This window comes from Macrotis lagotis, chromosome 2 (genome assembly GCF_037893015.1).
Source record: "Macrotis lagotis isolate mMagLag1 chromosome 2, bilby.v1.9.chrom.fasta, whole genome shotgun sequence".
Taxonomy (NCBI): domain Eukaryota; kingdom Metazoa; phylum Chordata; class Mammalia; order Peramelemorphia; family Peramelidae; genus Macrotis; species Macrotis lagotis.
Window position 1 is genome coordinate 102041001 of NC_133659.1, and position 21950 is coordinate 102062950.

At 35.6% G+C, this 21950-nt stretch overlaps 1 protein-coding gene across 2 annotated transcripts in view; it reads right to left on the reverse strand.

The window, feature by feature from the left end:
- The window catches only part of KDM5B (lysine demethylase 5B), a 69612-nt gene that overhangs the window by 35410 nt on the left and 12252 nt on the right, over positions 1–21950 (reverse strand). The window contains exons 2-7 of one of the 2 annotated variants that reach the window (XM_074222387.1): positions 9610–9687; positions 7235–7357; positions 6530–6700; positions 5179–5235; positions 1861–1995; positions 202–298 (exon numbers count right to left, since the gene is read on the reverse strand). In XM_074222387.1, the coding sequence (XP_074078488.1) occupies positions 202–298; positions 1861–1995; positions 5179–5235; positions 6530–6700; positions 7235–7357; positions 9610–9687 (661 nt within the window). The remainder of the gene's footprint in view (positions 1–201; positions 299–1860; positions 1996–5178; positions 5236–6529; positions 6701–7234; positions 7358–9609; positions 9688–21950) is intronic. The other variant, XM_074222388.1, reaches the window with a different exon arrangement.

Sequence of the window (21950 nt, forward strand, 5' to 3'; positions counted from 1 at the left end):
TCCAAAACTTCAACTGTTATTCAGTCATTAGCCACTTGGAGAAAAATGCATTTGCCTATACTGAAATGAACTGTCAAATGCTTTCTGAATTGTAAACAGTTACTGAATCACATTTTAAAACTTACATTTAGGAATTCAACTACATAACTGACATAATTATCTTTACTTTTGTGTCTTCATTCTCCACTCAATTCTTCTTACCGTTTTCACACTTTGGAGCTGGACAGCCCATTCGGCGTCTCAGATTATGAGTTCTGGCTTCTGGAGCCTCTCCTGGTTCTGTTTTAATATTAGTGGCCTTTAAAAGTAACATATTTAGTATTTCGTTAAATTAGTGCTATTAAATATTCTAAGCTAAAAATACTTAATTACAACAAAATTATAATTTAGCATTTTCTTTCCAAACCATATGCCACCACCCTTACAGAATTATCATTTAGCTCATTTGCAGAATCTATAAAGAATGAACAAAAGAGAAGTTAAAAAAAAAAGAATGAATTTTGAGAACTGTTACTAAATAAGGGGGTATTTTGTTTACTCTTAAACAAGAATATTTTATTAATGTATTTTAAAAAATTGTACAAAATGAGAATAAATATTAAATTTAAAAAAAAAAAGACTGAGACAGGGAAGCCTGGGACAATACTGAGTTGCATCTGGTAACAGGGATCCTTCTTGAGTGAGGTCAGAATACTCAAGTGCAAAAAGGACTTGTAGCCAATCAAAACTTTCATTTTTCTTTTGCAACTGTGGAATGGATATACTTGTATGAATGTCTCCAAGTATGTGTAAATCACCCATCCTTCAGCCTCCCTTAAAAACAAGGGGTATGGAGTAGGGGAGGAGGGACAGATTGAAGAGGCTGAGTACTTAAAATCTGACTAGGTCACAGTCCTGGAGTCAGAAGAGCCTAGGTTCAAATCTGGCCTCAGAGACTAGCTGGGTGACCTGGGGCAAATCAACCCTGATAAAAGTAAATCTGAATTCTCAATTTGGAAGAGTCATTTTTTCTTCTCATTTCAAGAGCACAGAGACTAACTAATTATGCCATATAGGAATTCATAGAGTGTTACACAACTCTACTTTATAATTAAGAAAAATACTCTTGAGGCGGCTAGGTGGCGCAGTGGATAGAGCACCAGCCCTGGAGTCAGGAGTGCCTGGGTTCAAATCCAGCCTCAGACACTTAGTAGTTGCCTAGCTGTGTGGCCTTGGGCAAGCCACTTAACCCCATTTGCCTGGCAAAAAAAACCTCTTTTCCATGAGAATAGCAAGAAAACTCAATTTTAAGCTACCCTTTTCCTAACCCTTTAACAGCTTATGTTCTCTTAAGACCTTATAGTCCCTAATTTAAAAAAAAAACTATAAAGTTTTCCCCTCTCTTTTATTAAGCATAATCACCCAATATCACCTATACTTCCCAATCTGTTTCACAAGGATTCTACTACTATATCACATATTTGTTTTTCATTACATACTCTAACACTAACCTGGTGGACACATCCAAGAAAAAGCTTTCACTTTGTTCCCAATTTCATTATAAGGTAATTTTTTACATATATATTTCTCCATTCTCCATCTCTCCTAGCTTTATTTCTCCCAGCCTTTTTAACTCAGACCTCAGACAATCGTTTTCTAGTTTTCCTGAGGCTCTGGCCTCCAATAATTAATTTGATGAGTAAATGGTTTTCTAACAATCTCAAAAATTATGCTTCTCCCATAAATTCACTGGATTTAAGAACAGCATATTATAGACCAAGGGGTTGACAGCTTTCCAAACAGAGAGTACACATGTAAGAGACTCAGACATGCAGAACTAATGCTCGTGGTTTCAACTAATAAAACTTCTTAGATTCTCACCTCTGCTCTCATGCGTTTGGCACGACGTGCTGGGGGACACGTTTCCACAGGCTGAACTGACTGTCTCTGGGGAATATCATGGGGTTTATATTCCTTGTCCTTTGTGTCTGTGGTTAGATTTGGCTTCTGCAGACACTGAAAACAATACAATTGGATTGGTGAGATTTCACAGCTCCTTTCAAACACAAACAGGCCCACATATGATTCTGTAAGGTATGCTTCAAATCTACTAGTGAATATCAAAAAATGTAAACAAACAGTGATGGGCTACTGGATATTGCACCTACTTCAATGGCATAATATTTAGTCTCCAGTCAAATATATCTGACATAAATATGCTGATTTAAGGGTGAGATTTAATGTTGCTTTAGTTTATTCAACTGATGATGCTATCATTCAGAAGTTATTACCCAAGTCTGTAATAGTTCTCTTTCAACCATTAATTGATGATTTGAACTGCAAAGGTCTGAAAGAAATTGTTTCTGAATGAGGCTGGATTAAGGACATCCATTCAGAAAAGTGTTGGAAATTGAAGGCAGGAACATTTAAGTTTGCTTGCTAGACTTTAACAATAACAACTACAACAACCACCACAACCTTTACACATGTCATAGCAAATTGTTCTTACTACCTTCCAAAAATGTCAATAAATTCCTTACTCTAGCACAAAAGAAGCTATGGTTGAAAGAATTCTGTTACAGGAGGAACTACAGAAAATACTAATATAAAGTAATAAAAATCATAAAGCAAAATTAAAGAGAAATAATTTTCATACAGTGAACTGGCAATGCTATCCTTTAATCTTATGAAGTTATGTCTTTATCTCCTAAAAACCTAATCAACATTATTCGTATTCACTAAAAAGATAAAGCTTATGGAAGCAAAGATGACAGGTACCAAAAAATATTTCTCATTGATAAAAAAGTGAGTCATCCCCCCCCCCCAAAAAAGTTAACATTGTTGAAAACAAAATCTTCAAGAAATGTGTTTTACTGATCCATCACTACCATTATCTTGAGATGGTGTGTGTTAAAACAGGAATATTTAATTTAGTGATTAAGAGTGAGCTGAAATATATAACAAGGGTTATAGAACACTTAAAACAAGACCTTTATGGAGAACTTTAACAGGTCTTATAAGATATAAAAAACTTCTAATGCCATTCAAATACATTGGAAAAGCATACATAGCATACAAATTATAACAGCTAGTCTCTCAATCTCCTGATAAACTCCAAGAATATCTCCATAGTGCACCACAATCCTAGTACTTAAAGAAATCAAGCTATCTATTTGATTGAAATGCTTAAGCAGGTCAAATTTCTTCTTTAAAAAAAAAAAGACTAGGATAGTATCTATTATATATGTACCCAAAGCTCATTATGGCTCATTAATCTTAAAAAAAAAAAGCTAAAGGCTCTTTGAATCAGCTGAATTTTGAAATTCTAGGTAAGACAAGGTATCATATGTAGGTCAGTAAAAATGCTAAATACTACTTTTTGATGCTTCATAGGAACTTCAAAAAAAAAAACAACAACACAAGATAATACAACAGTTCCAAGCACTTAAGTCCTAGTCTGTGCTAAGGTTTAAAACAACAATAATTAAGGCTATAAAGTTAATTTTAATAAGAGAAAGGGAAAAGAGCTACTTAAAAAATTGTTCCCTATTTCTTGACAAAGCCAACTCTTGGATATGTCAGACTGGAAGTGATTAAAACCAACTGATCCAACACGGTATTATTCAATTCTGGTACCAGCACTAAAGGACACAGAGGTTCAGGTACTAAATTCAAAGATTATCTGACTAACTTGCTACAAATCTGTACAAGCAGAATTCTATTTGGAGCCAACTTTGTTCCAAAACTACAATATTCCCCCAAAATATGAGGGAGTTAAAAAAAAATCAAGTCCACCACTTAATTCATTTCACTTCAAGATACTATTTTTAAAAAGCACTTTTATCGGTTTCATGCCTCATACCATCAAATACTGTGAATAATTTAAATTTTATTGGGGAAAGGGGATATGGGATATAAGTCTTAAAAGGTAATTAGATTCTCTGAAGGATGTCTCTCTCTTACAGAGATTTAGAGAACAAGTTTAGTACACACTTAAGCTCCACGTTATTTTTTCAGTTTAAGGTTTATCCTACACCCAACTCAACCCCCAATAACTGTTAGCCCAACAATTCTCTACTGTCAAGTCAACTCCATCAGACATAATTTTTTAATATCTATTTTTAACTCCCCTTTATCTGTCAAGTTAATAAATGTACTTATCTGAAAGATCCCTTACATTCATTCTAAAATTCCTTAAGAATGCTTTAGCAATTCAAATTTAAATACAATATACATTTGCTCAAGATTAAGATGAGACCAAATAATTTAAATAATTTCATTTCCTCAAACCAACAAGTACTCCTCCTTTTTGGGTGGGGAAATAAATGAAAAAAGCAGATGCTTGCAAGAATTAATGCCACTAAATTTGCATGAAAATTTACAAGGATGAGAGCCATTACACATGAACTTTTCCTAAGAGAGCAGGATAACTTTCCCATGCCTTCTTTTGAACTTTTTCTTAATGCCTTTGTTCAAAGCAGATAGAGACAATCTGGAAATTAAAAATGACAAAAGCTATAATAACCTAGGATCAATGAAGCTCTGAAAGAGCAAAAGGTCCCAGAGGCCTCACCCAATACCCAAGTAAAAGCTTATTTCTGCTACTAGATGGAAAGGAGTGAACTGACAGCAATCCACAGTAGGTCAGTACACTGCAAGAAAAGGGTGAGGGACTTTAAAAAAAAAAATCCACCTATTCCTTTCCTCTTATAATCTTTTCTCTAGATCCCCATCAAACTTTAAAGGACTTGGCTGTGAAGTCGCTCACTTGTAGCTTGGAAGTTCTTTGCTGCTCTAACCCAAGAGAGCAGATGTTAAAAGATCCAAAATCAACATCCTCCCCAAAAAAACAAATCACCAAGGCCTCACTCAATCCTAGTTAAAACATCAAAGAAAACAAAGTGAAAACCAGCACAGGACCTGTCTGAAAGGCACTAAAAGGCTGGAGTGGAAACAAACAAGGGCCCCTAAAAATATCAAGTCAAAGCAAAAGAAAAAAACACGAAGCACAACAACACATAACACAATGAAAGAGGCAAATAAACCACATTTGTTTGCTCGGTTTTTTAGAAAGCCAAATGAATCCTGCACATCCGGCACATCAGAATGGGGGCAATGATGACAACAATGCAGAAGTGACAGCTTTTAGGCACAGCAGATTTAAAACAAAAACAGCACAACAATAAAAAGGAAACGTACCTTTTCCAGAACGCCATGATCCACTAAACACATCAGTTTGGAACATATGTCAGGTGCCTATTGCAAGAGAGAGCTTGGAAAGTTACACTTAACAAAAAGTGGGGCCACAAAAACCGAGGTCACAAGCAGCCCAACTGGGTCTCCTGCCTTTCTTGCTGTTGCCTTCCACACTGATCAGGCTGTAAGAAGGGGCCTGACTGTGCCTCTCCACACACTGGCTACCTGATTCCTGATGCATTGAGCTGTGATCCTATACTGCCTGAGCCAAGGAGATACCTCAAATAAGACAATCCAAAATAAGATACAAGAGCCAACTGTTGAAAAATTAAAATCTATACAATTTTAATAAAGGGTAAATTCATTGATTCATACTGGGAAATAAGCATAAAGAATAAAAAGAATTAACATAGACTTCTGCTCCATTTCATCCAATATGTTTATTCCTAAAAAAAAAATTGGCATAACATATCTGAAACTTTCAGACCAATAAACTGATTATTCACTTATAATTCCATTGTTTCTGAAAATGAGATTGCTACATTAATTGCATCAGGTTTTGTTGTGGTATAAAGCATACAAAACTGAAAACCTGCAAGACTCAAGCATTAAAAGATTGTACAGACTCGTGATCCTTTAAAGACATCTTTCTTACCTTCTTCCTAAGATTGACATCACCAAATCTTATAAACACATCCTTTAAAACACATTAAAGCAACTATAGATAATCCTAGAGAACAGAACTTCCCAGTGAATAGAATTTCCTAAGTCAGACTTCTTTTAAAAGTTGTTCGGTTTTGTGATGTAAAAGCCCAGGACAAAAATCTGCTCTCTTCAGCTCTTCATCAGGCTTTAAAAAGCTATGATTTGGAAAACATTAATTATCAACAGACCTAAAGTCCTTTCATCTCTTAAAAGATCTTCCATCCTGCTAAGTGATCTCTACTATCTGACAAGAGAGTGGGGCAAGAACTTCTGCGGCTGCACTTCATGAAACAACAACCAGGAACACAAAGGTCAAACTGCTTTGAAGTAAAAAACAAGACTTTATTCAACAGTAAGTGTAAGACAAAATGGCACATTCATTTAGGAACAACTTTGGAGAAAAATGTATTAGCAAACTTCAACCTGACCACATAAGATATTACCCCACATATTTTGGACAATCTAAAAGAGAAAAATCATACATTATGCTATACTTAATCAAAGAAGTTCACTGCTAAAAATATAAAATACTGATCATTGTGAACAGAATCTTCAAAAAAATGGGTCATGGCCCTCTCCCTATTCCTGCCTCTTATCCTTCTTCCAGTAGTTACTTAACAACAGGTTTCAACTACCAATCAATACTCACCAGCAGACTAGCTCCAGACTGGAATAAGTTGTAGGGGTAAAGAATTCGTTCATAATGTGCTCGAATGTGTGAACCCACAGCTTTGCCTGGAGCAAATCCCATCTTGGTGGCAATTTTGGTCCATTTTCTCTCTTTGCAGACAATATCAAATCCACCTTCTTCTGCCACTAACTATAAAATAAAATGAAAATAAGTGTCAAGATCCTAAGAACAAAATTTTCTTAATCGCCTATTATTAGAATTCCTAAAAAGAAAATTACGTATCTGCGTAACTAAACTGAAGACATTGATTTTCTTTAGTTTTCCCTTAGTTTGGAAAATTAATTTTAATTTCCTTACTATTTATTTCAATGAAAGTTGTAAGCTTAAGTAAGAAATAAGTTTCAAGAAACGTTTCTATGTCTCAATTTAGGTGAGGGCAGTTAGGTGAAGCAGTGGAAAGTGCAGCAGCCCTGGAGTCAGGAGGTCTTGAGTTCAAATTTGACGTCGTCAAGACACTTATTACCCTTTACCTGACCTTGGGCAACTTATTTACCCCCCCCACTTCCCCCCCATATATAAATGTAAATATATATACAATCAAATAAAAACTTATTAAAAAAAAGAAATTAAGGACTCACAGTAAATATAATTTACCAGTACACAAAACAAAAAAATAGAATATTACTCAATTAATTTTTAAATCATTTAAACAAACTCCCTTACCCTATTAAGCTGAAATAAATCCAATATCTTTCTTTCAACATGTGGAATTTTTAAAGTACATCCTTGGAGCTCCCAAAACTTTGCAATCTGGTCCAGAAAATTCAGTTTTACCCGAGTTTGAGCCTAGAAAAACAAAGAACTATGCTATAATTTAATTTTCCTTCAAAAAAGATCAAAAGTTCATAAACTGAGAACACTTAGGTTCCTTTCATTTTTGCCACAGAGAATTTCCAGAGCTTCAAAAAAAATACATGCACAAGCAATCATTTATGGCTTTAGTATATGTGAAAGTAGCTTGCAAAGAAAGATTAAAGGTTTATAGTAATTGCTTAAACCATACAATAGATTATAAGATCGCCTGCATTACAGGTCAAGAAAAACTTAAAAACTATTATTTCTGTCCTATAACGAATTAATGATTTACTTCAAAATTTCTTTGCTATGAAAGCAAGGGCTGAAGAGTTGTTTCATTTAAAGGAAATATAAAACAGATCAGAATAGATGATTATTTAAAGTTACTTTGGAAGGCTAAATTTTGGCCTTTTTTAACAGTCTGATTTTTTTTTCTATTAAATTTAGATGACAACATTAAATCTTCCCCCACCCCAGCATGGTCACCTATCAACCAAGTATGTTAAAATCCTAGTCTATGAAAGCAATTATTTACTGAGTAAACAGTACTGAAAAGAACATATCAGAAATGATCTTTGCCTTCAAGGAACTCACAATCTAGCAGAGGTGACAGAGTAAGCACAAAAATAAACAAAAATAATAAATTTTTGTATGAAGAGCTAAAAAAACAAAGTACTTTCAGAAGAACTGGTACAGTAGGAAGAAAGGACTAACCCTGGAATCGAGATATCCTGGATCCAAATTCTATGCCAACTATCAAAGTAATCTTCATTGAAATTAGATTTGGGGGCAGCTAGGTGGCATAGTGGGTAAAGTACAGGCCCCCAAGTTTAAATCTAGCCTCAGACACTTAATAATTGTCTAGCTATATTCCCTTGGGCAAGTCACTTAATCCCAATGCCTTGCAAAAAAAGGGAGGAAAGAAACCCAGAAGACTTATGTGGAAGGAGGCAGAATGCAAAGAATCAAAAGAGTAGAACATCAAACTGACCAAGGCAATGACCAACCAAGATTTGCTCATCTAGACTTGATACAGAATGAGACATTCTTGACATTTTGTTGAATTCTGCATGTTAGTTACAAGGATTTTGTATGGGAGAATAGTGGAAGTGGGGGGAATGGAGGAGAAAATGGGAATGGAAGAAATAGAATATTTTGTTATTTAGAAAAAAAAATTTAAATCTGGGAAATCCTATATGAACTGACATAGAAGGAAAGAAAATAAATGCTTTTTAATTGCTATAAAAAAGATGAATGAAATTAAATTTTTAAAATGAGAAAAAAATCTAAGGGTCAATACACTGCTGCTCCCATAATTCATTTTTTTACTTTACTTTTTTTACTTTACTTTTTTTTTACTTTTTCACTTTTGAGTTTTTTTGCAAGGCAAATGGGGTTAAGTGGCTTGCCCAAGGCCACACAGGTGGGTAACTATTAAGTGTCTGGGGCAGAATTTGAACTCAGGTACTCCTGACTCCAGGCCTGGTGCTCTATCTACTGTGCCACCTAGCTGTCTCTGCTCCCATAATTCAGAATGGGTAAAAAGCTTTAAGTGGACTTCCATTCATGAGAGGACAGGTTGCAGAGTTAATAAGATTTCTAAGGAAGAGTCTGAAAGGGAAAATGGGAATCAAATAGAATTCCACTTCTTCCTCTAGGACCAGGAATTGTGAGAGTAGGTATATTCACTGGCACATTTTTGTCAGAGGGCAGCCAAGCCTGAGGGTGGAAGAGAAGGAATGTTAGCTAGAGAAAGGTCCAGGAAGAATTCCAGGGAACATAGGAGAGGGTAGAGTTAGAAGAGACTTTGGAGTGAGGAAAAGAGAAGAGATGCTAAGAGTTTTGGGGGGTTTTTCCCCCCTAAATGACTGGTGGATAGGAAAATAAGCAAGAAAAGTCATGGAGTCAATAGTGATAAAAGATTACAAAGTAGGCCTACTCCTACAAATTAGACTGCTGGTAGGAAGGGGGGTGGGCATGGGTGAAGGGGAGAGCAATGGGAGATGGTGAATGCTGGGTTTCCTTTGAGGGCAGAGGGGTCTGGGGTCTGGTTCAGATGGGGCCTATGTATGTAGGGACATTTCTTCCTTTGGGGTGGTTGATTTTGTAAAATCTGATTCAATACGTAAGACTGAAACTATTGTTATCATACCATAATACTGTTTGCAGAAATTAAGTCACATTCAGACAAAGGACCATAATGGTTACAAGTCTTAAAATAGAAGGATATTTTATGACATTACCTCCAATTCGTTCAGTCTCTGGATTCGAGGGGTAAAATGAAGTTTATCAACATCACAAGCAAATGGTGGCTGCCAGGCCTAAGAGAGAGAGGAGAAAGAAATTGGAAGATGAAATGCCATTAAATTTCATGCATATCATGAAAACCAACGTTACTTGCGGTCTTGATGTCCAAAAAAGGACTCTCTAGATAAGTGAGGAAAAAAAAGACTACCCTTTCTCATAACTATAGTAATCCCTTTCACATCACTATTTTCCCCATAAGAAATTAAATAGACATTTTTTGGGGAAGTGGCAGATGCCACAGAAAACATAAGGAAGGCAGACAATGTAGAAAAAAAGATTAGAAACTTAAAAATGCATAAAATATATGTAAAGTATATTGTATAATCTCAAGACAAAGAAAATCCACAAAACTAGAAGACTTCTTTCTCTAGCATGAAGGAACAGTTAAAAGATTTTACTAGACTCTTAACTCCCCAGATGTCGAAGGGATAATTGCTTATCTACAGAAGCTACATTTCTGGCAAGTATCGTGTAAATTGGATTTTAGATATTCTTTAGTATCTCTGAACGTTAAGACGTTAAAAAGGGAAGTGCTCCTGAAACATTATAAAAATCAATTTACAAATAAGATATCCCATATAAAACAATATAACTCCACACATCCACACTCCAACCCCAAAAGCAAATTAAAAAAAAAAAATCAAGCTTTTCTCAAAAGACTGCAAAGCTAAGAACATATTGATTGGGATTATTTCTCATTTGGCATAAAGTCACAAAGAAAATCAGTGAAAACTTAATAATCAGTAGAAATAGACTAACCAAAAAAAAAAAAGAAAATGTCAAATGCTGGAAGGGATGTGGAAAAAAACATTGTTGGAGAGGCTGTGAACTGTTCTACCCATGCTGAAAAACGTGTTACTATGCTCAAAAGGCTTTTATTAAACTGTGCCTACTTTATGACCCAGAATTTTCTATAACCCCAAAAAGATCAAAGAGGAAAATTAAAATTAATTTGTGGTAGCAAAGAAATGGAAGTTGAGGGGATCCAATTTATATTGGGGGATGGCTAAATGTGATGGAATCTTGTCTGTGTTATAAGAAATAAAAATCTGGTGCCTCCAACAGTAACTTTACCCCTAATTGCATCAATTTGAAAGTCCAACTCAAATGTAATCTCCTAAATGAAGTCACTTTCTATTAAGTCCCTTCTCTAATCACACAGTTCTGTGAATTAGCAGATACTTCAGGAACAAGGAATTTTTCAAAATATTTCAAAGACAAGATACCAAAAAGAATGTAAAAGATCATGGGACAAATTTTTTTTATTATTTTTATTTGGTTTTCCAACTACATGCAAAGGTAGTTTCTACCAATCTTTTTTGGTAAGTTTTGTAAGTTTTGAGTATTTCATATTCATATATATATTATTTTTAAAACTGAATTTAAGCTTTAGTCTTCATTTGAACTTCACAGTTCCCTCTCTGAAAATGGCATTTTCTATCATTTAATTAAGTCTCTCTTAATTAAAATTGTACATGCAAAGGTAGTTTCTACCAATCTTTTTTGGTAAGTTTTGTAAGTTTTGAGTATTTCATATTCATATATATATATATATATATATTATTTTTAAAACTGAATTTAAGCTTTAGTCTTCATTTGAACTTCACAGTTCCCTCTCTGAAAATGGCATTTTCTATCATTTAATTAAGTCTCTCTTAATTAAAATTGTCCTTGATTATTGTATGGCTGAAGTGAACAAGTTCATTGTAGTAGATCATCACCCAATATATTGCTTTTGAATAATGCTCTTCTGGTTCTGCCTATTTCATTCAGAATCAATTCATGCAAGCCTATCCATCCAAGGCTTTTCTGAAATTTCCATCCCTCATGATTTCTTATTAGAACAGTGTTTAGGGCGGCTAGGTGGTGCAGTGGATAAAGCACCAGCCCTGGAGTCAGGAGTACCTGGGTTCAAATCCGGTCTCAGACACTTAATAATGACCTAGCTGTGTGGCCTTGGGCAAGCCACTTAACACATTTGCCTTGCAAAAAACTAAAAAAACTTAAAAAAAAAAAAGAACAGTGTTTATCACATCCATGTTCAGTCATTCCCCAATTGATGGGCATCCCCTCACATTTCCAATTCTTTGCCACCAAGAGCCACTATAAATATTTTTATACTCCATGCCTCCCTTCTTTCTTCCCTACTCTACTCTCTGAAAGCACCTTACTTCCTACTTTACTTTTCTTTTTGAATGTCATTTTATTTCATTTTTTCAATTATATGCAAAGATAAGTTTTCAATATTCATCTTTTTCTAAGCTTTTGAATTTCACATTTTTCTACCTCCCTCCTTTCCCTCCCCCTACTCATGACAGTAATTCAATTTGGAAATATCCATATTAGTCATGTTGTGAAAGAACAATCAGAAAGGGGGAAAATCTCTGAAAAAGGGGAAAAACCACTAAAAACAAATTTTAAAAAGTGAAAATAGTATGCTTTGGTCTTCAGTCCAATGATTTGGTTGGCTCAGAGGACAGTCCATCAGAGTTGATCATAATGTGTATAATGCACTCCTGATTCTACTCACTTCACTCAGCATGAGTTCATGAAAGTGTTTCCAGGCTTTTCTTCATGATTTTTTACAGAACAGTACACCAATAATATTCATATACCAAAACTTGTTCAGCCATTGCCCAATTGATGAGCATCCACTCAACTTCTACTTCTTCACCAGTTCTAAAGGAGCTGCTATGAATATTTTTGTTCATGTGGAGTTTTTGCCCTTTTCTTTCCATGATCTCTTCAGGATACAGACCCAGTAATGGTACTATCAAAAGATATGAAGTGGGGCAACTAGGTAGTGTAGAGAGGACAGTGTCAGCCCTGGAGTCATAATAAGAATTTTACTGCCTTTTGGTCATAATTCTAGTTGAAAACCTGAAAATGGCATAGGTAGAATTCTAGTTGTCTAGAAGATTACACCTTCTCATAGGCAAAGAAAGTACTTAAAAAGTATATAGCTTAAAATTCTACAATGCTGATAATCATTTTAATCTTTATAACAGTCTTTAAATGCCTTTCTGCTTTTTTTTTTAAGAGACTGATTTGGGGCAGCTAGGTGGGCACAATGGATAGAGCGCACTGGTCCTGAACTCAGGAAGACCTGAGTTCAAATTTGGCCTCAGACACTTAATAATTATCTAGATGTATGACCTTGGGCAAGTCACTTAACTTAACCATTGCCTTGCACAAATTAAAATAAAATAAAGAGACTAGGTCTAGGTCATCTAGGCCAGGCTAGGCAGAGACTATTCAAGAGTTGATTTAACTTGGACAAGTCTGAACATCCTCAGGCAATCTAATTACCTCTCCAAGCTAGCCACCAAATGACTATTCAACATTGTAGATACCCAATCAAAACAGCCCACTGCAACTTAAAATAATGAAATTCAAATCAGCCTCAGGGTTCCCAGAAACTGAGATTTCAGGCATATGAGTTCAAGCCAGGGAGAAATCACATAAAATTCTATGATAAACAGAGATAAGATATGATTAGAATATTGACAACAGGAACAAAAAATGTTGATTAAGTCTTCAGTCAACCTCAGGGGACACTGTGGGACAACAGCCAAGGACACCATTTGTCCTAAAGAAATACAGATTATAAGGGCGGCTAGGTGGCACAGTGGATAAAGCGCTGGCCCTGGAGTCAGGAGTCCATGGGCTCAAATCCAGTCTCAGACACTTAATAATTACCTAGCTGTGTGGCCTTGGGCAAGCCACTTAACCCCATAGCCTTGCAAAAAAAAAAAAAAATACAGATTATCCTTTTAACTACAAATAATAGGAAACTATCAGCATTACTGGAAATTAAGTGTGAGAGCACAGACAGCTGTCACTCAAGTTGTCCACTGATGACTGCAAAGTTCTCTATTCCCACAGAATTGTATCTTGGGTGGACCCCTTGGTTTTATGCTTAAGGTAAAGGTATTCTTGGCACAGCTTGCTTTGGGGACTCAGTACCATGAATTCTAGACTATCATGGGCTTATAGGGAAAACAAGATTCAAACTCTTAAATTTGAACTAGAAGAATAGTTCACCAAAAAAAGTCAAGTAGGAAAAAGTTACGTTTCATTGAAATAAACATAATAATTCATAAGATATGTGGACAGCCAAAACAATTAGTTTTAACTTGAATACACATCAAGTGAATACTCAAATACAACAGATCTCCCCAAATTAAGACATTTGTGAATTTCATATTTTAATAAAATTTCCCTATATGAAAACTGACAGGATTGGTACGTGAATTCTTCAAGTCATCATGTTGTCTATACAAACTTCTTGTAATTTTATTTTTAATTTTTATATATAAAATATGTTCAAAATAAAAGTTAGCTATTATAATCAGAGCCCAGATGTTTCCTCAACACAAAATATATGTATTCCTCAGAAAGGCAATTAAGTAGGACTCTGGGACTTTAAAATTCTCCAGAGATTTGGACAATCAGGTAAATATTTTCTTTACACCCAACACCCTCATAAGTACCTAGCAACAGCAACTTACAAAATGAAAAAAATATTTAGAAGACAAGACAAAATCTTAAAAACTGTTTTAGATGGCTCAGAGAGGAAGGAAACAGCATACACACTCAAAGGGGTATAGAAATCTAAAAGAAAAAGGAAAGAAAGGGAGGGGAGATGTGGGTGATAAAGGAGAGGTTAGATAATGGGAGAGGATAGTCAGATAATACTTTTCTTTTTTACTTTTTGCAAGGTGTTGGGATTGGGTGGCCTGTCTGGGACCACAGGGTCAGGTGATTGCTGGGGTGGGATGTGGGCTTGGGGCACCTTGGCCCCAGGGACGAACCTCTGTCTGCTGTGCCACTCAGATGCCCTACAGCACATTTTTGAAGAGGGACAGAGTGAAAGGAGAGAGGAAATATAATAGTGGGGAGGAATGGATGGAGGGAATTATAATCCGCAACAACAACTGTGGAAAAATATGGAAATAACTTCTATGATGGACTTATGATAAAGAATGTGATCCACCCAAGACAGAGCTGATGCTATCAGAACACAGACTGAAACACATTTTCCCCCCTCTTTCTTTCCCTTTATTTCTCATGATGTTTTATGTTTGTGTGGGGAGGGGATATTATGTTTACTCTTACAAGAATATTCTAGTAAATTAAAAGAAAATTTTAGAAAAAGAAAAAACTCTATAAAAAATTGTTTCAGAAAATGCTTCTAAAGCAAATAATGTCAAGAAAATTAACTCTGAAATTAATTCATCCAGGATGCCACATAATTACTTGGGCATTTGAACCTCTGATATCATCTATATATGCCAACAGAACCAAATTTAACTTATTTAAAACCTGACACTTCTCTCTTTAAAGACATCTGGTCATTATTGTAAGAAATTTATGATAAGCAAAATAATTATTTTCAAAAAGGCTCTATATGATGCCCTCAAAGAAGGGGCCAATTAAAAAAAAAAAACAGTATCACAATGAAACTTTTTTTTTTTGCCAATAACATTAACCTAGATAAAAGAACTATTTTTTTAATTGACTTGCACTCAAACAAACCCAATCAGACACAATGGCAAAGTTCTCTTACTTTTTTGAATGGGATGTCAACAAACCAGAAGGGGATAGAGACCACCAGCCAAATCTAATAAATATTCTCTTCTCTCTTTTTAAGAGGTAATAGTTAATAAAAGTTATTTTATCAACTCTGAAAACTTTGAATAATAAGCAGAGAACAGAATACTTTTATATTTAATTTAAACAAAAAACTAGTTGATATATGTAGTAGTAATATAAGCACTGGCCCCCAGTCTCCAAAGAGATGATTCCAAGTCCTTTGATTCCTCTCTTTCCCTAGAAAACGCTTGCTCAAGAATTGTCCTTATGAATAATCTTGAGACTAGTTTCCAGGGAATGAATATCGAGAAAACAAAAAGAAATTTAAAAATCCCCATTTCTGCCTTACTAGAGTGATAATGACCATCATCAGAACAGCTTTAGACCTGTTTATGTCTGCAGTCTTGCTGGGTGATGTCCTGGGTTCAGTGTTACTTTTCAGGACATATTGAAGGCTTCCTTTCACTTTTCAGAGCCCATTATTCAGTTAATTTGGTATTTCTGAACTGAACCAAAATCTGAAAGTTTAGTTAGGTGCCACCTTTTCTTTTTTAAAGTCTTGAACACAAAAACCCTCTCATTTGTCCTCTACTTGAGAGGGAACACTACAATTTTATATACTAGTTGTCAAGCTTGGAATTTCAGTCTCTTAGTTTTCAAAACTGGCTCCTTTTTTTCCCCCATTCTAAAAAAATTTAAGAGTTCTCACCTCTCACCTCCCCACCCAACAGATATACTTTCCTGTTCCCAGAGTTCATTTCTTGGCAGCAGGAATACCATCTTCTTCTGCCTGTATAGATGATACATATATTTCTACTTCAGTAGAGCACCAAGTTTATACTTCAAAAAAACCTAGCTCCTATTTGGAACTATGCCCAAAGGGCAACAAAAATGTGCATAACCTTTGACCCAGCAATACCACTACTGGGTCTATACCCTGAAGAGATGAAGACAAAGGGTAAAAACATTACTTGTACAGTAAATGTCCTTCATTTGGGGAATGGCTTAGCAAACTGTGGTATATGTATGTCATGGAACACTATTGTTCTATTAGAAACCAGGAGGGATGGGATTTCAGGGAAACCTGGAGGGATTTGCATGAACTGATGCTGAGTGAGATGAGCAGAACCAGAAAAACACTGTACACCCTAACAGCAACATGGGGGTGACATTCAACCTTGAAGGACTTGCAAGACTATTCCCTTTAATTTAGGAAAAAAAACCCAGATACTTTATTGTCTGATCTTGTTACCTCTGAAACTTCTATTCTCTTCTTTAAGGATATGATTTCTCTCTCATCACACCCAAATTGGATCAAGGTACAACATGGAAACAAAGTAAAGACTGACAGAGTGCTTTCCGTGTGTGTGTGTGGGGGGGGGGGGAGGAAGCAAAATTGGGGGGAAAATTGTAAAACTCAAATAATATCATTAATAAAAATAAACTTAAAAAAACCTAGCTCCTATCAAACTAAAAGCAGTCATGGTTCTCAAATTGACTCCAGTCTCAAACAAGTCAGTGGTATTGGGCCAATATAATTACAATTATAACAGTATTAAATGAATACTTCAGAAAATAGGCCAGATTCCCTCCTTTCATTCCTCACATTCCCTCAATACTGCAGTAAAACACTATGTGAAGTAAACTATTTGTTTTCAGTTTCACCTAAAGAAGTATCTATCCCTCTTATATTTTATACAACCTAAGTATAAATTGAGAATTTGACCTCTGAGATACAAGTAATCCAAGAATAAAAAAGGTTTACTTCTGGTTCTACAGAGAGCAGCTGCTTATAAATGTAACCCTGACTTTCAAAAATGGAGTTTTAAATAACTAATTCATAGAATAGTGTCATGTAGACCAAAGATCCAAAAATGTTTAATAATGAAATGTAAAGAGAGATAAAAAAGCAAGCTTACATTTAATTATAAGTTGTTTATTAGCCCTTGATTTCTTCTGCTCAATATCCTATTTTAAAATGGTTAACATTAAGTTTTTTTATAGCATTGAAATTGACAAACTCTAATTGGGGAAATTATGGCTAGTAATACAAAGATCTCCATAAACATAGACATACATATAGGAAAAGATAGTTATATGTATACATATATACACATATACACATATGTACATATACATAGACATAAAAGTACTAAAATTTTAATTACAAAAGAAATCTGTTATAATCAACCTAAGCTGACAAACAAAAGCACTTCTTTAAAGTTTAATTACTTTATTTTTTTAATTCAGGTATTCAATACAGAAGATCCCTCCATAGCTCTTTAAATTAAAAAAACTTCCAGAGATTAGAAAGGACTAATCTTTGAGAATGTTCAAAGGTAATTAAGCAACATTTTATAATTATATTTCATTTTACAAATTGTTCTGATTCTATGAAAACAAATTTAAGGAAGGCAAATGAGATTTTCACAAATATGATAACTGTTACAACTTATGAAAAGCAGTTTAAAAAAAATGCTAGTACCTGGCTAGTGAATAGCTGCTTGAAATGTTTAGTCTGCCCTCTACTGGTATATGCAAATAAAGTTTTGTTAACAGAACAATCATTGCAGATTCCCAATTGTATTCAAGACTCTGCAGCGCCAAGTCTCTTCTCTTTCATTAAGTTTATTCACTTGTTATTGTCATTCAGTTGTTTTACTTGTGTCCAATTCATCATGTCCCCATTTAGGGTTTTCTTGGCATATACTGGAGTGGTTTGTTGTTTCCTTCTCCAGTCCAAATATTTTACAGATGCGAGACTGAAGCATACTGGGGTTAAGTGACTTGCCAAGGGTCACACAGTCAGCAAGTGTTTGAAGCCAGTTTCAACTCAGAAAGATGAGTATTTGTGACTTCAGGACCCATACAATATCCATTGTACCACCAAGCTTCTCATTACAAGTTTGTTCACTAGCTAGCATCTTTCTCTATTCTCCCAAAATAGGGATGTTTTTAGTTATATGTTGCTCTAAATACTGACTATTCATCTTGTCTCCCATTTCAAGTAGGACTCTATCAGGCACTTTTTCCTCTGTTTATAGTATATAAAGATTAATATATTTTGGGGAGTGATGCCATTATCTCCCTATAGAAGGCAAACTTAGCAAAATAAAATCAGCTTTCCAAATAAAATGTTCCCACATTTAACCCCATCACTAAGTTTTAAAAACAACTAATAGACCACACTATTCTGCTGAACCTGCCTGGTGCTAATGATTTATAATGAAATACAGCTATTAACACTCCCGACCTAAGTTGGTTGCTGAAATTAACTCCTGTCTGCATGGAGACATCCACAGAATTCAGGACACAGGCCCATACCTTTCTTTTGTTTGTCAATCAACCCAGCCACCTCCAAAAAAAATCGATTTAAATTTTATTTAAGTACTAGTTTCATTACAGTAAGGTTTTTTTTGGCCTTCCACAATAGAAAATTACTGCTAACATTTTGTTGTTGATTAAGTCTTTTTCTTTTGCAAGGTAAATGGAGTTAAGTAGCTTGCCCAAGGCCACACAGCTAGGTAATTATTAAGTGTCTGAGACCGCATTTGAACCCAGGTACTCCTGACTCCAAGGCCGGTGGCTTTATCCACTTCGCCACCTAGCGGCCCTAGATTGTCTTAATCATGTACCAACCATTCAAACATCCTTGCTGTCTCCTCCCTCCCTCACTTCCCAGTATCTAAAGAGGATTACTGACTCAATTATCCCATCTACCAACTCACTCTTCAATCCCTTGAAATATAATTTTCATCCTTGATTGCTAGATCCCAAAACTGTTCTGTCCTGTCAAATTTTATGACTTTTTCAATTCTCATTCACCAGGACTTTTAACATTTGGTATTGTTCTATTTCCCAAACTCTTTTTAAATTTCTACCTTAGCATTCCAGACACTATTCTCCCTTTACATGTCTTACCTCCCCATACTGGTCCATTACTAACTGATAATGAAACAAACCCAGGCCTTTCAGCATTTCATTGCAAGTTTTATTCCTTTCCTTGAAGATCTCATTCATTCCTATGACTCCTATGCTCCTATCTATCTCCAGTCCCAATATTTATCCTGAGTTCTAGTTTTGAATTTCTATTTGCCTGCTGAGCATCACTTAAGTATCCTCTTATCAACAGGTACCCATAAAACCCTAACTTTCCCCAGAACCTGGGCAATGGCGAGCTACTGTTAAAAGGAAAAGGACCAGATTTATGGATTAGGAAAATTTTTGTGTTAGCAATGGAATGGAGAAAATGAGAAACTGGGAGAACAATTAGGAGGTAAGTATACTTGTCCAAGCAGGAAATGCAGTGAGTAAAATGATTAGCAGAGAGGTGACTAATGAATGGATAAGAGATTGTGTACAACTGATAAACTAAGAAATGGGTTGAATGTACAGGATGAGAAAAGGATAAGACAATAGGATACTTCAGTTCAAAGTCCAGGTAACAAATGGGAATATGAATTCCCTACACATTACCAGCTACTGAAATATATCTCAAGACACTGTACCAAGTGCTAGCATATCCTTCCAAGAATCCTTTGCTGATCTCCAGTGATCTCTCCTTTGCCCTTATAGTCTACCTAGTAGCAAACTTAGGTCATATTTCTTTTATCTTTCTCCCTTCTCATTAGGATATGAGTTCAGGAGAGCTTTTTCATCTGTGGATCCCAGGGTTAGCAGTGCCTTAAACAGAAGGGATATTCAAAAGTTTGCTGAACTACATTAAGGAAGGAGTTTAAATACAATTCTAAGGAAATAGGTTGGAGGATTAAACTAAAACACTAATAAATCTTTATAAAGTTATGCAAATTAAAGATAGGTCTTTAATAAAGTGAATTATAGCATTTCCTGAACAAAGTTCTACATAAAAGTATGGAGAACACAGAGTGTACCAGGACTATGTTATGTGGTAATGTTAACAAGGGATGGTAAGGTAAGAACTAGACTTGTGGGGGCGGCTAGGTGGCGCAGTGAATAGAGCACGGGCCTTGGGAGTCAGGAGTACTTGGGTTCACTGACCTCAGACACTTAATAATTACCTAGCCGTGTGGCCTTGGGCAAGCCACTTAACCCCACTGCCTTGAAAAATCAAAAAAAAAACCCAAAAAAAACCAACTAGACTTGTCATTTCATTTCATTGGTTTAGACAACTCCCTCTATCACTTCAAATTAGTCACAGCACCTTCTGTGCAACATATATAGTCTAAGACAGCTGCATAAGCAATTCGAGGTTGGGTGATGACTAGTCCAAGATCCCATAAACCAGTTCTCAAAACATGTTATGGTTGCCTCTCAATATACACATTTTAAGTATACTCCCTCATTAAGAATGTTACTTTAGGGGCAGCTAGGTGGCGCAGTGTATAGAGCACCGGCCCTGGAGTCAGGAGGACCTGAGTTCAAATTCGACTTCAGACACTTAATAATTACCTAGCTGTATGGGCCTTGGGCAAGCCACTTTAACCCCATTTGCCTTGCAAAAACTAAAAAACTAAAATAAAAAATAAATAGGAAAATGGGGGCAGTGGTTCCTTACTAAACAATCAAAGCAATTCTTCCATTTCAATGTTTAGAGCTAAAATCCATTTGAATCAAGCATAAATTCTTGAAATCAAGCACGAATCAAAAAATAGAAGTTGGATCATACATTACAAATCCCCTATTTCACAAACAAAATCAAAAGCTAAAGTAGTTAGTAGCACTCCTATCTATGGGCATGGTTTGCCAATGAAAGGGAAAAAATGATTTCAGATCATCTGACAGTTCTAATTGTTCAGCTTAGCATGATGATTCAAAGATGGTGCTGCATTTTTTTTGGTAGTTGCCAAGGCAATGAGGTTAACTGACTGGCACACAGCTAGATAATTTTTGAGTGTGGGGCCAAATTTGAACTCAGGACCTCCCGACTCCAGGGTTGGTGCTCTATCCACTGCACCACCTAACTGCCCCTGTGTGCTGCATTTTTTTTAAATAAATCGTTTAAAAAGTTTTATGGGGGTTACTACCTCACACCTCTCAGATTGGCTATATGACAAAAAAGGAAAATGCTAAATATGGTAGAGAATGGGGGAAACTGGGACATTGTTGTACTGCTAGTGGAATTGTGAAGTGATCCAACCTTTCTGGAGAACAATTCGGAATTACACCCAAAGGACAATAAAACTGTGCATACCCTTTGATCCAGCAACATTAGGTGTGTATTCCAAAGAGATCACAAAACTCACATGTACAAAACATAGCAGCTCTTTTTGTAGTAGCAAAGAATTGGAAATTGAGGGGATTCCCAATCAACTGGGGAATGGCTAAACAAGTTGTTGTATATGAAAAGTTATGGAGTACTATTGTTCTGTAAGATCTTGATCAGACTAGAAGTCTGGAAAGGCTTGCATGAACTGATGCTGAGTGAAGTGAGCAGACAAGAACATTGGACTCATTAACAGCAATATTGTGAGAAGGATAGATGGTTCCTGGGGCGGCTAGGCGGCACAGTGGATAGAGCACCAGCCCTGGAGCCATGAGTACCTGAGTTCAAATCCATCCTCAGACACTTAATAAGGCTGTGTGACCTTGGGCAAGCCACTTAACTCCATTTACCTTGCAAAAAAACTAAAACTAAAACATACAAAAAGAGTTAAACCAAGAAAAATTCAACACTCACACCTTAATTTATTAGATTTGCAAA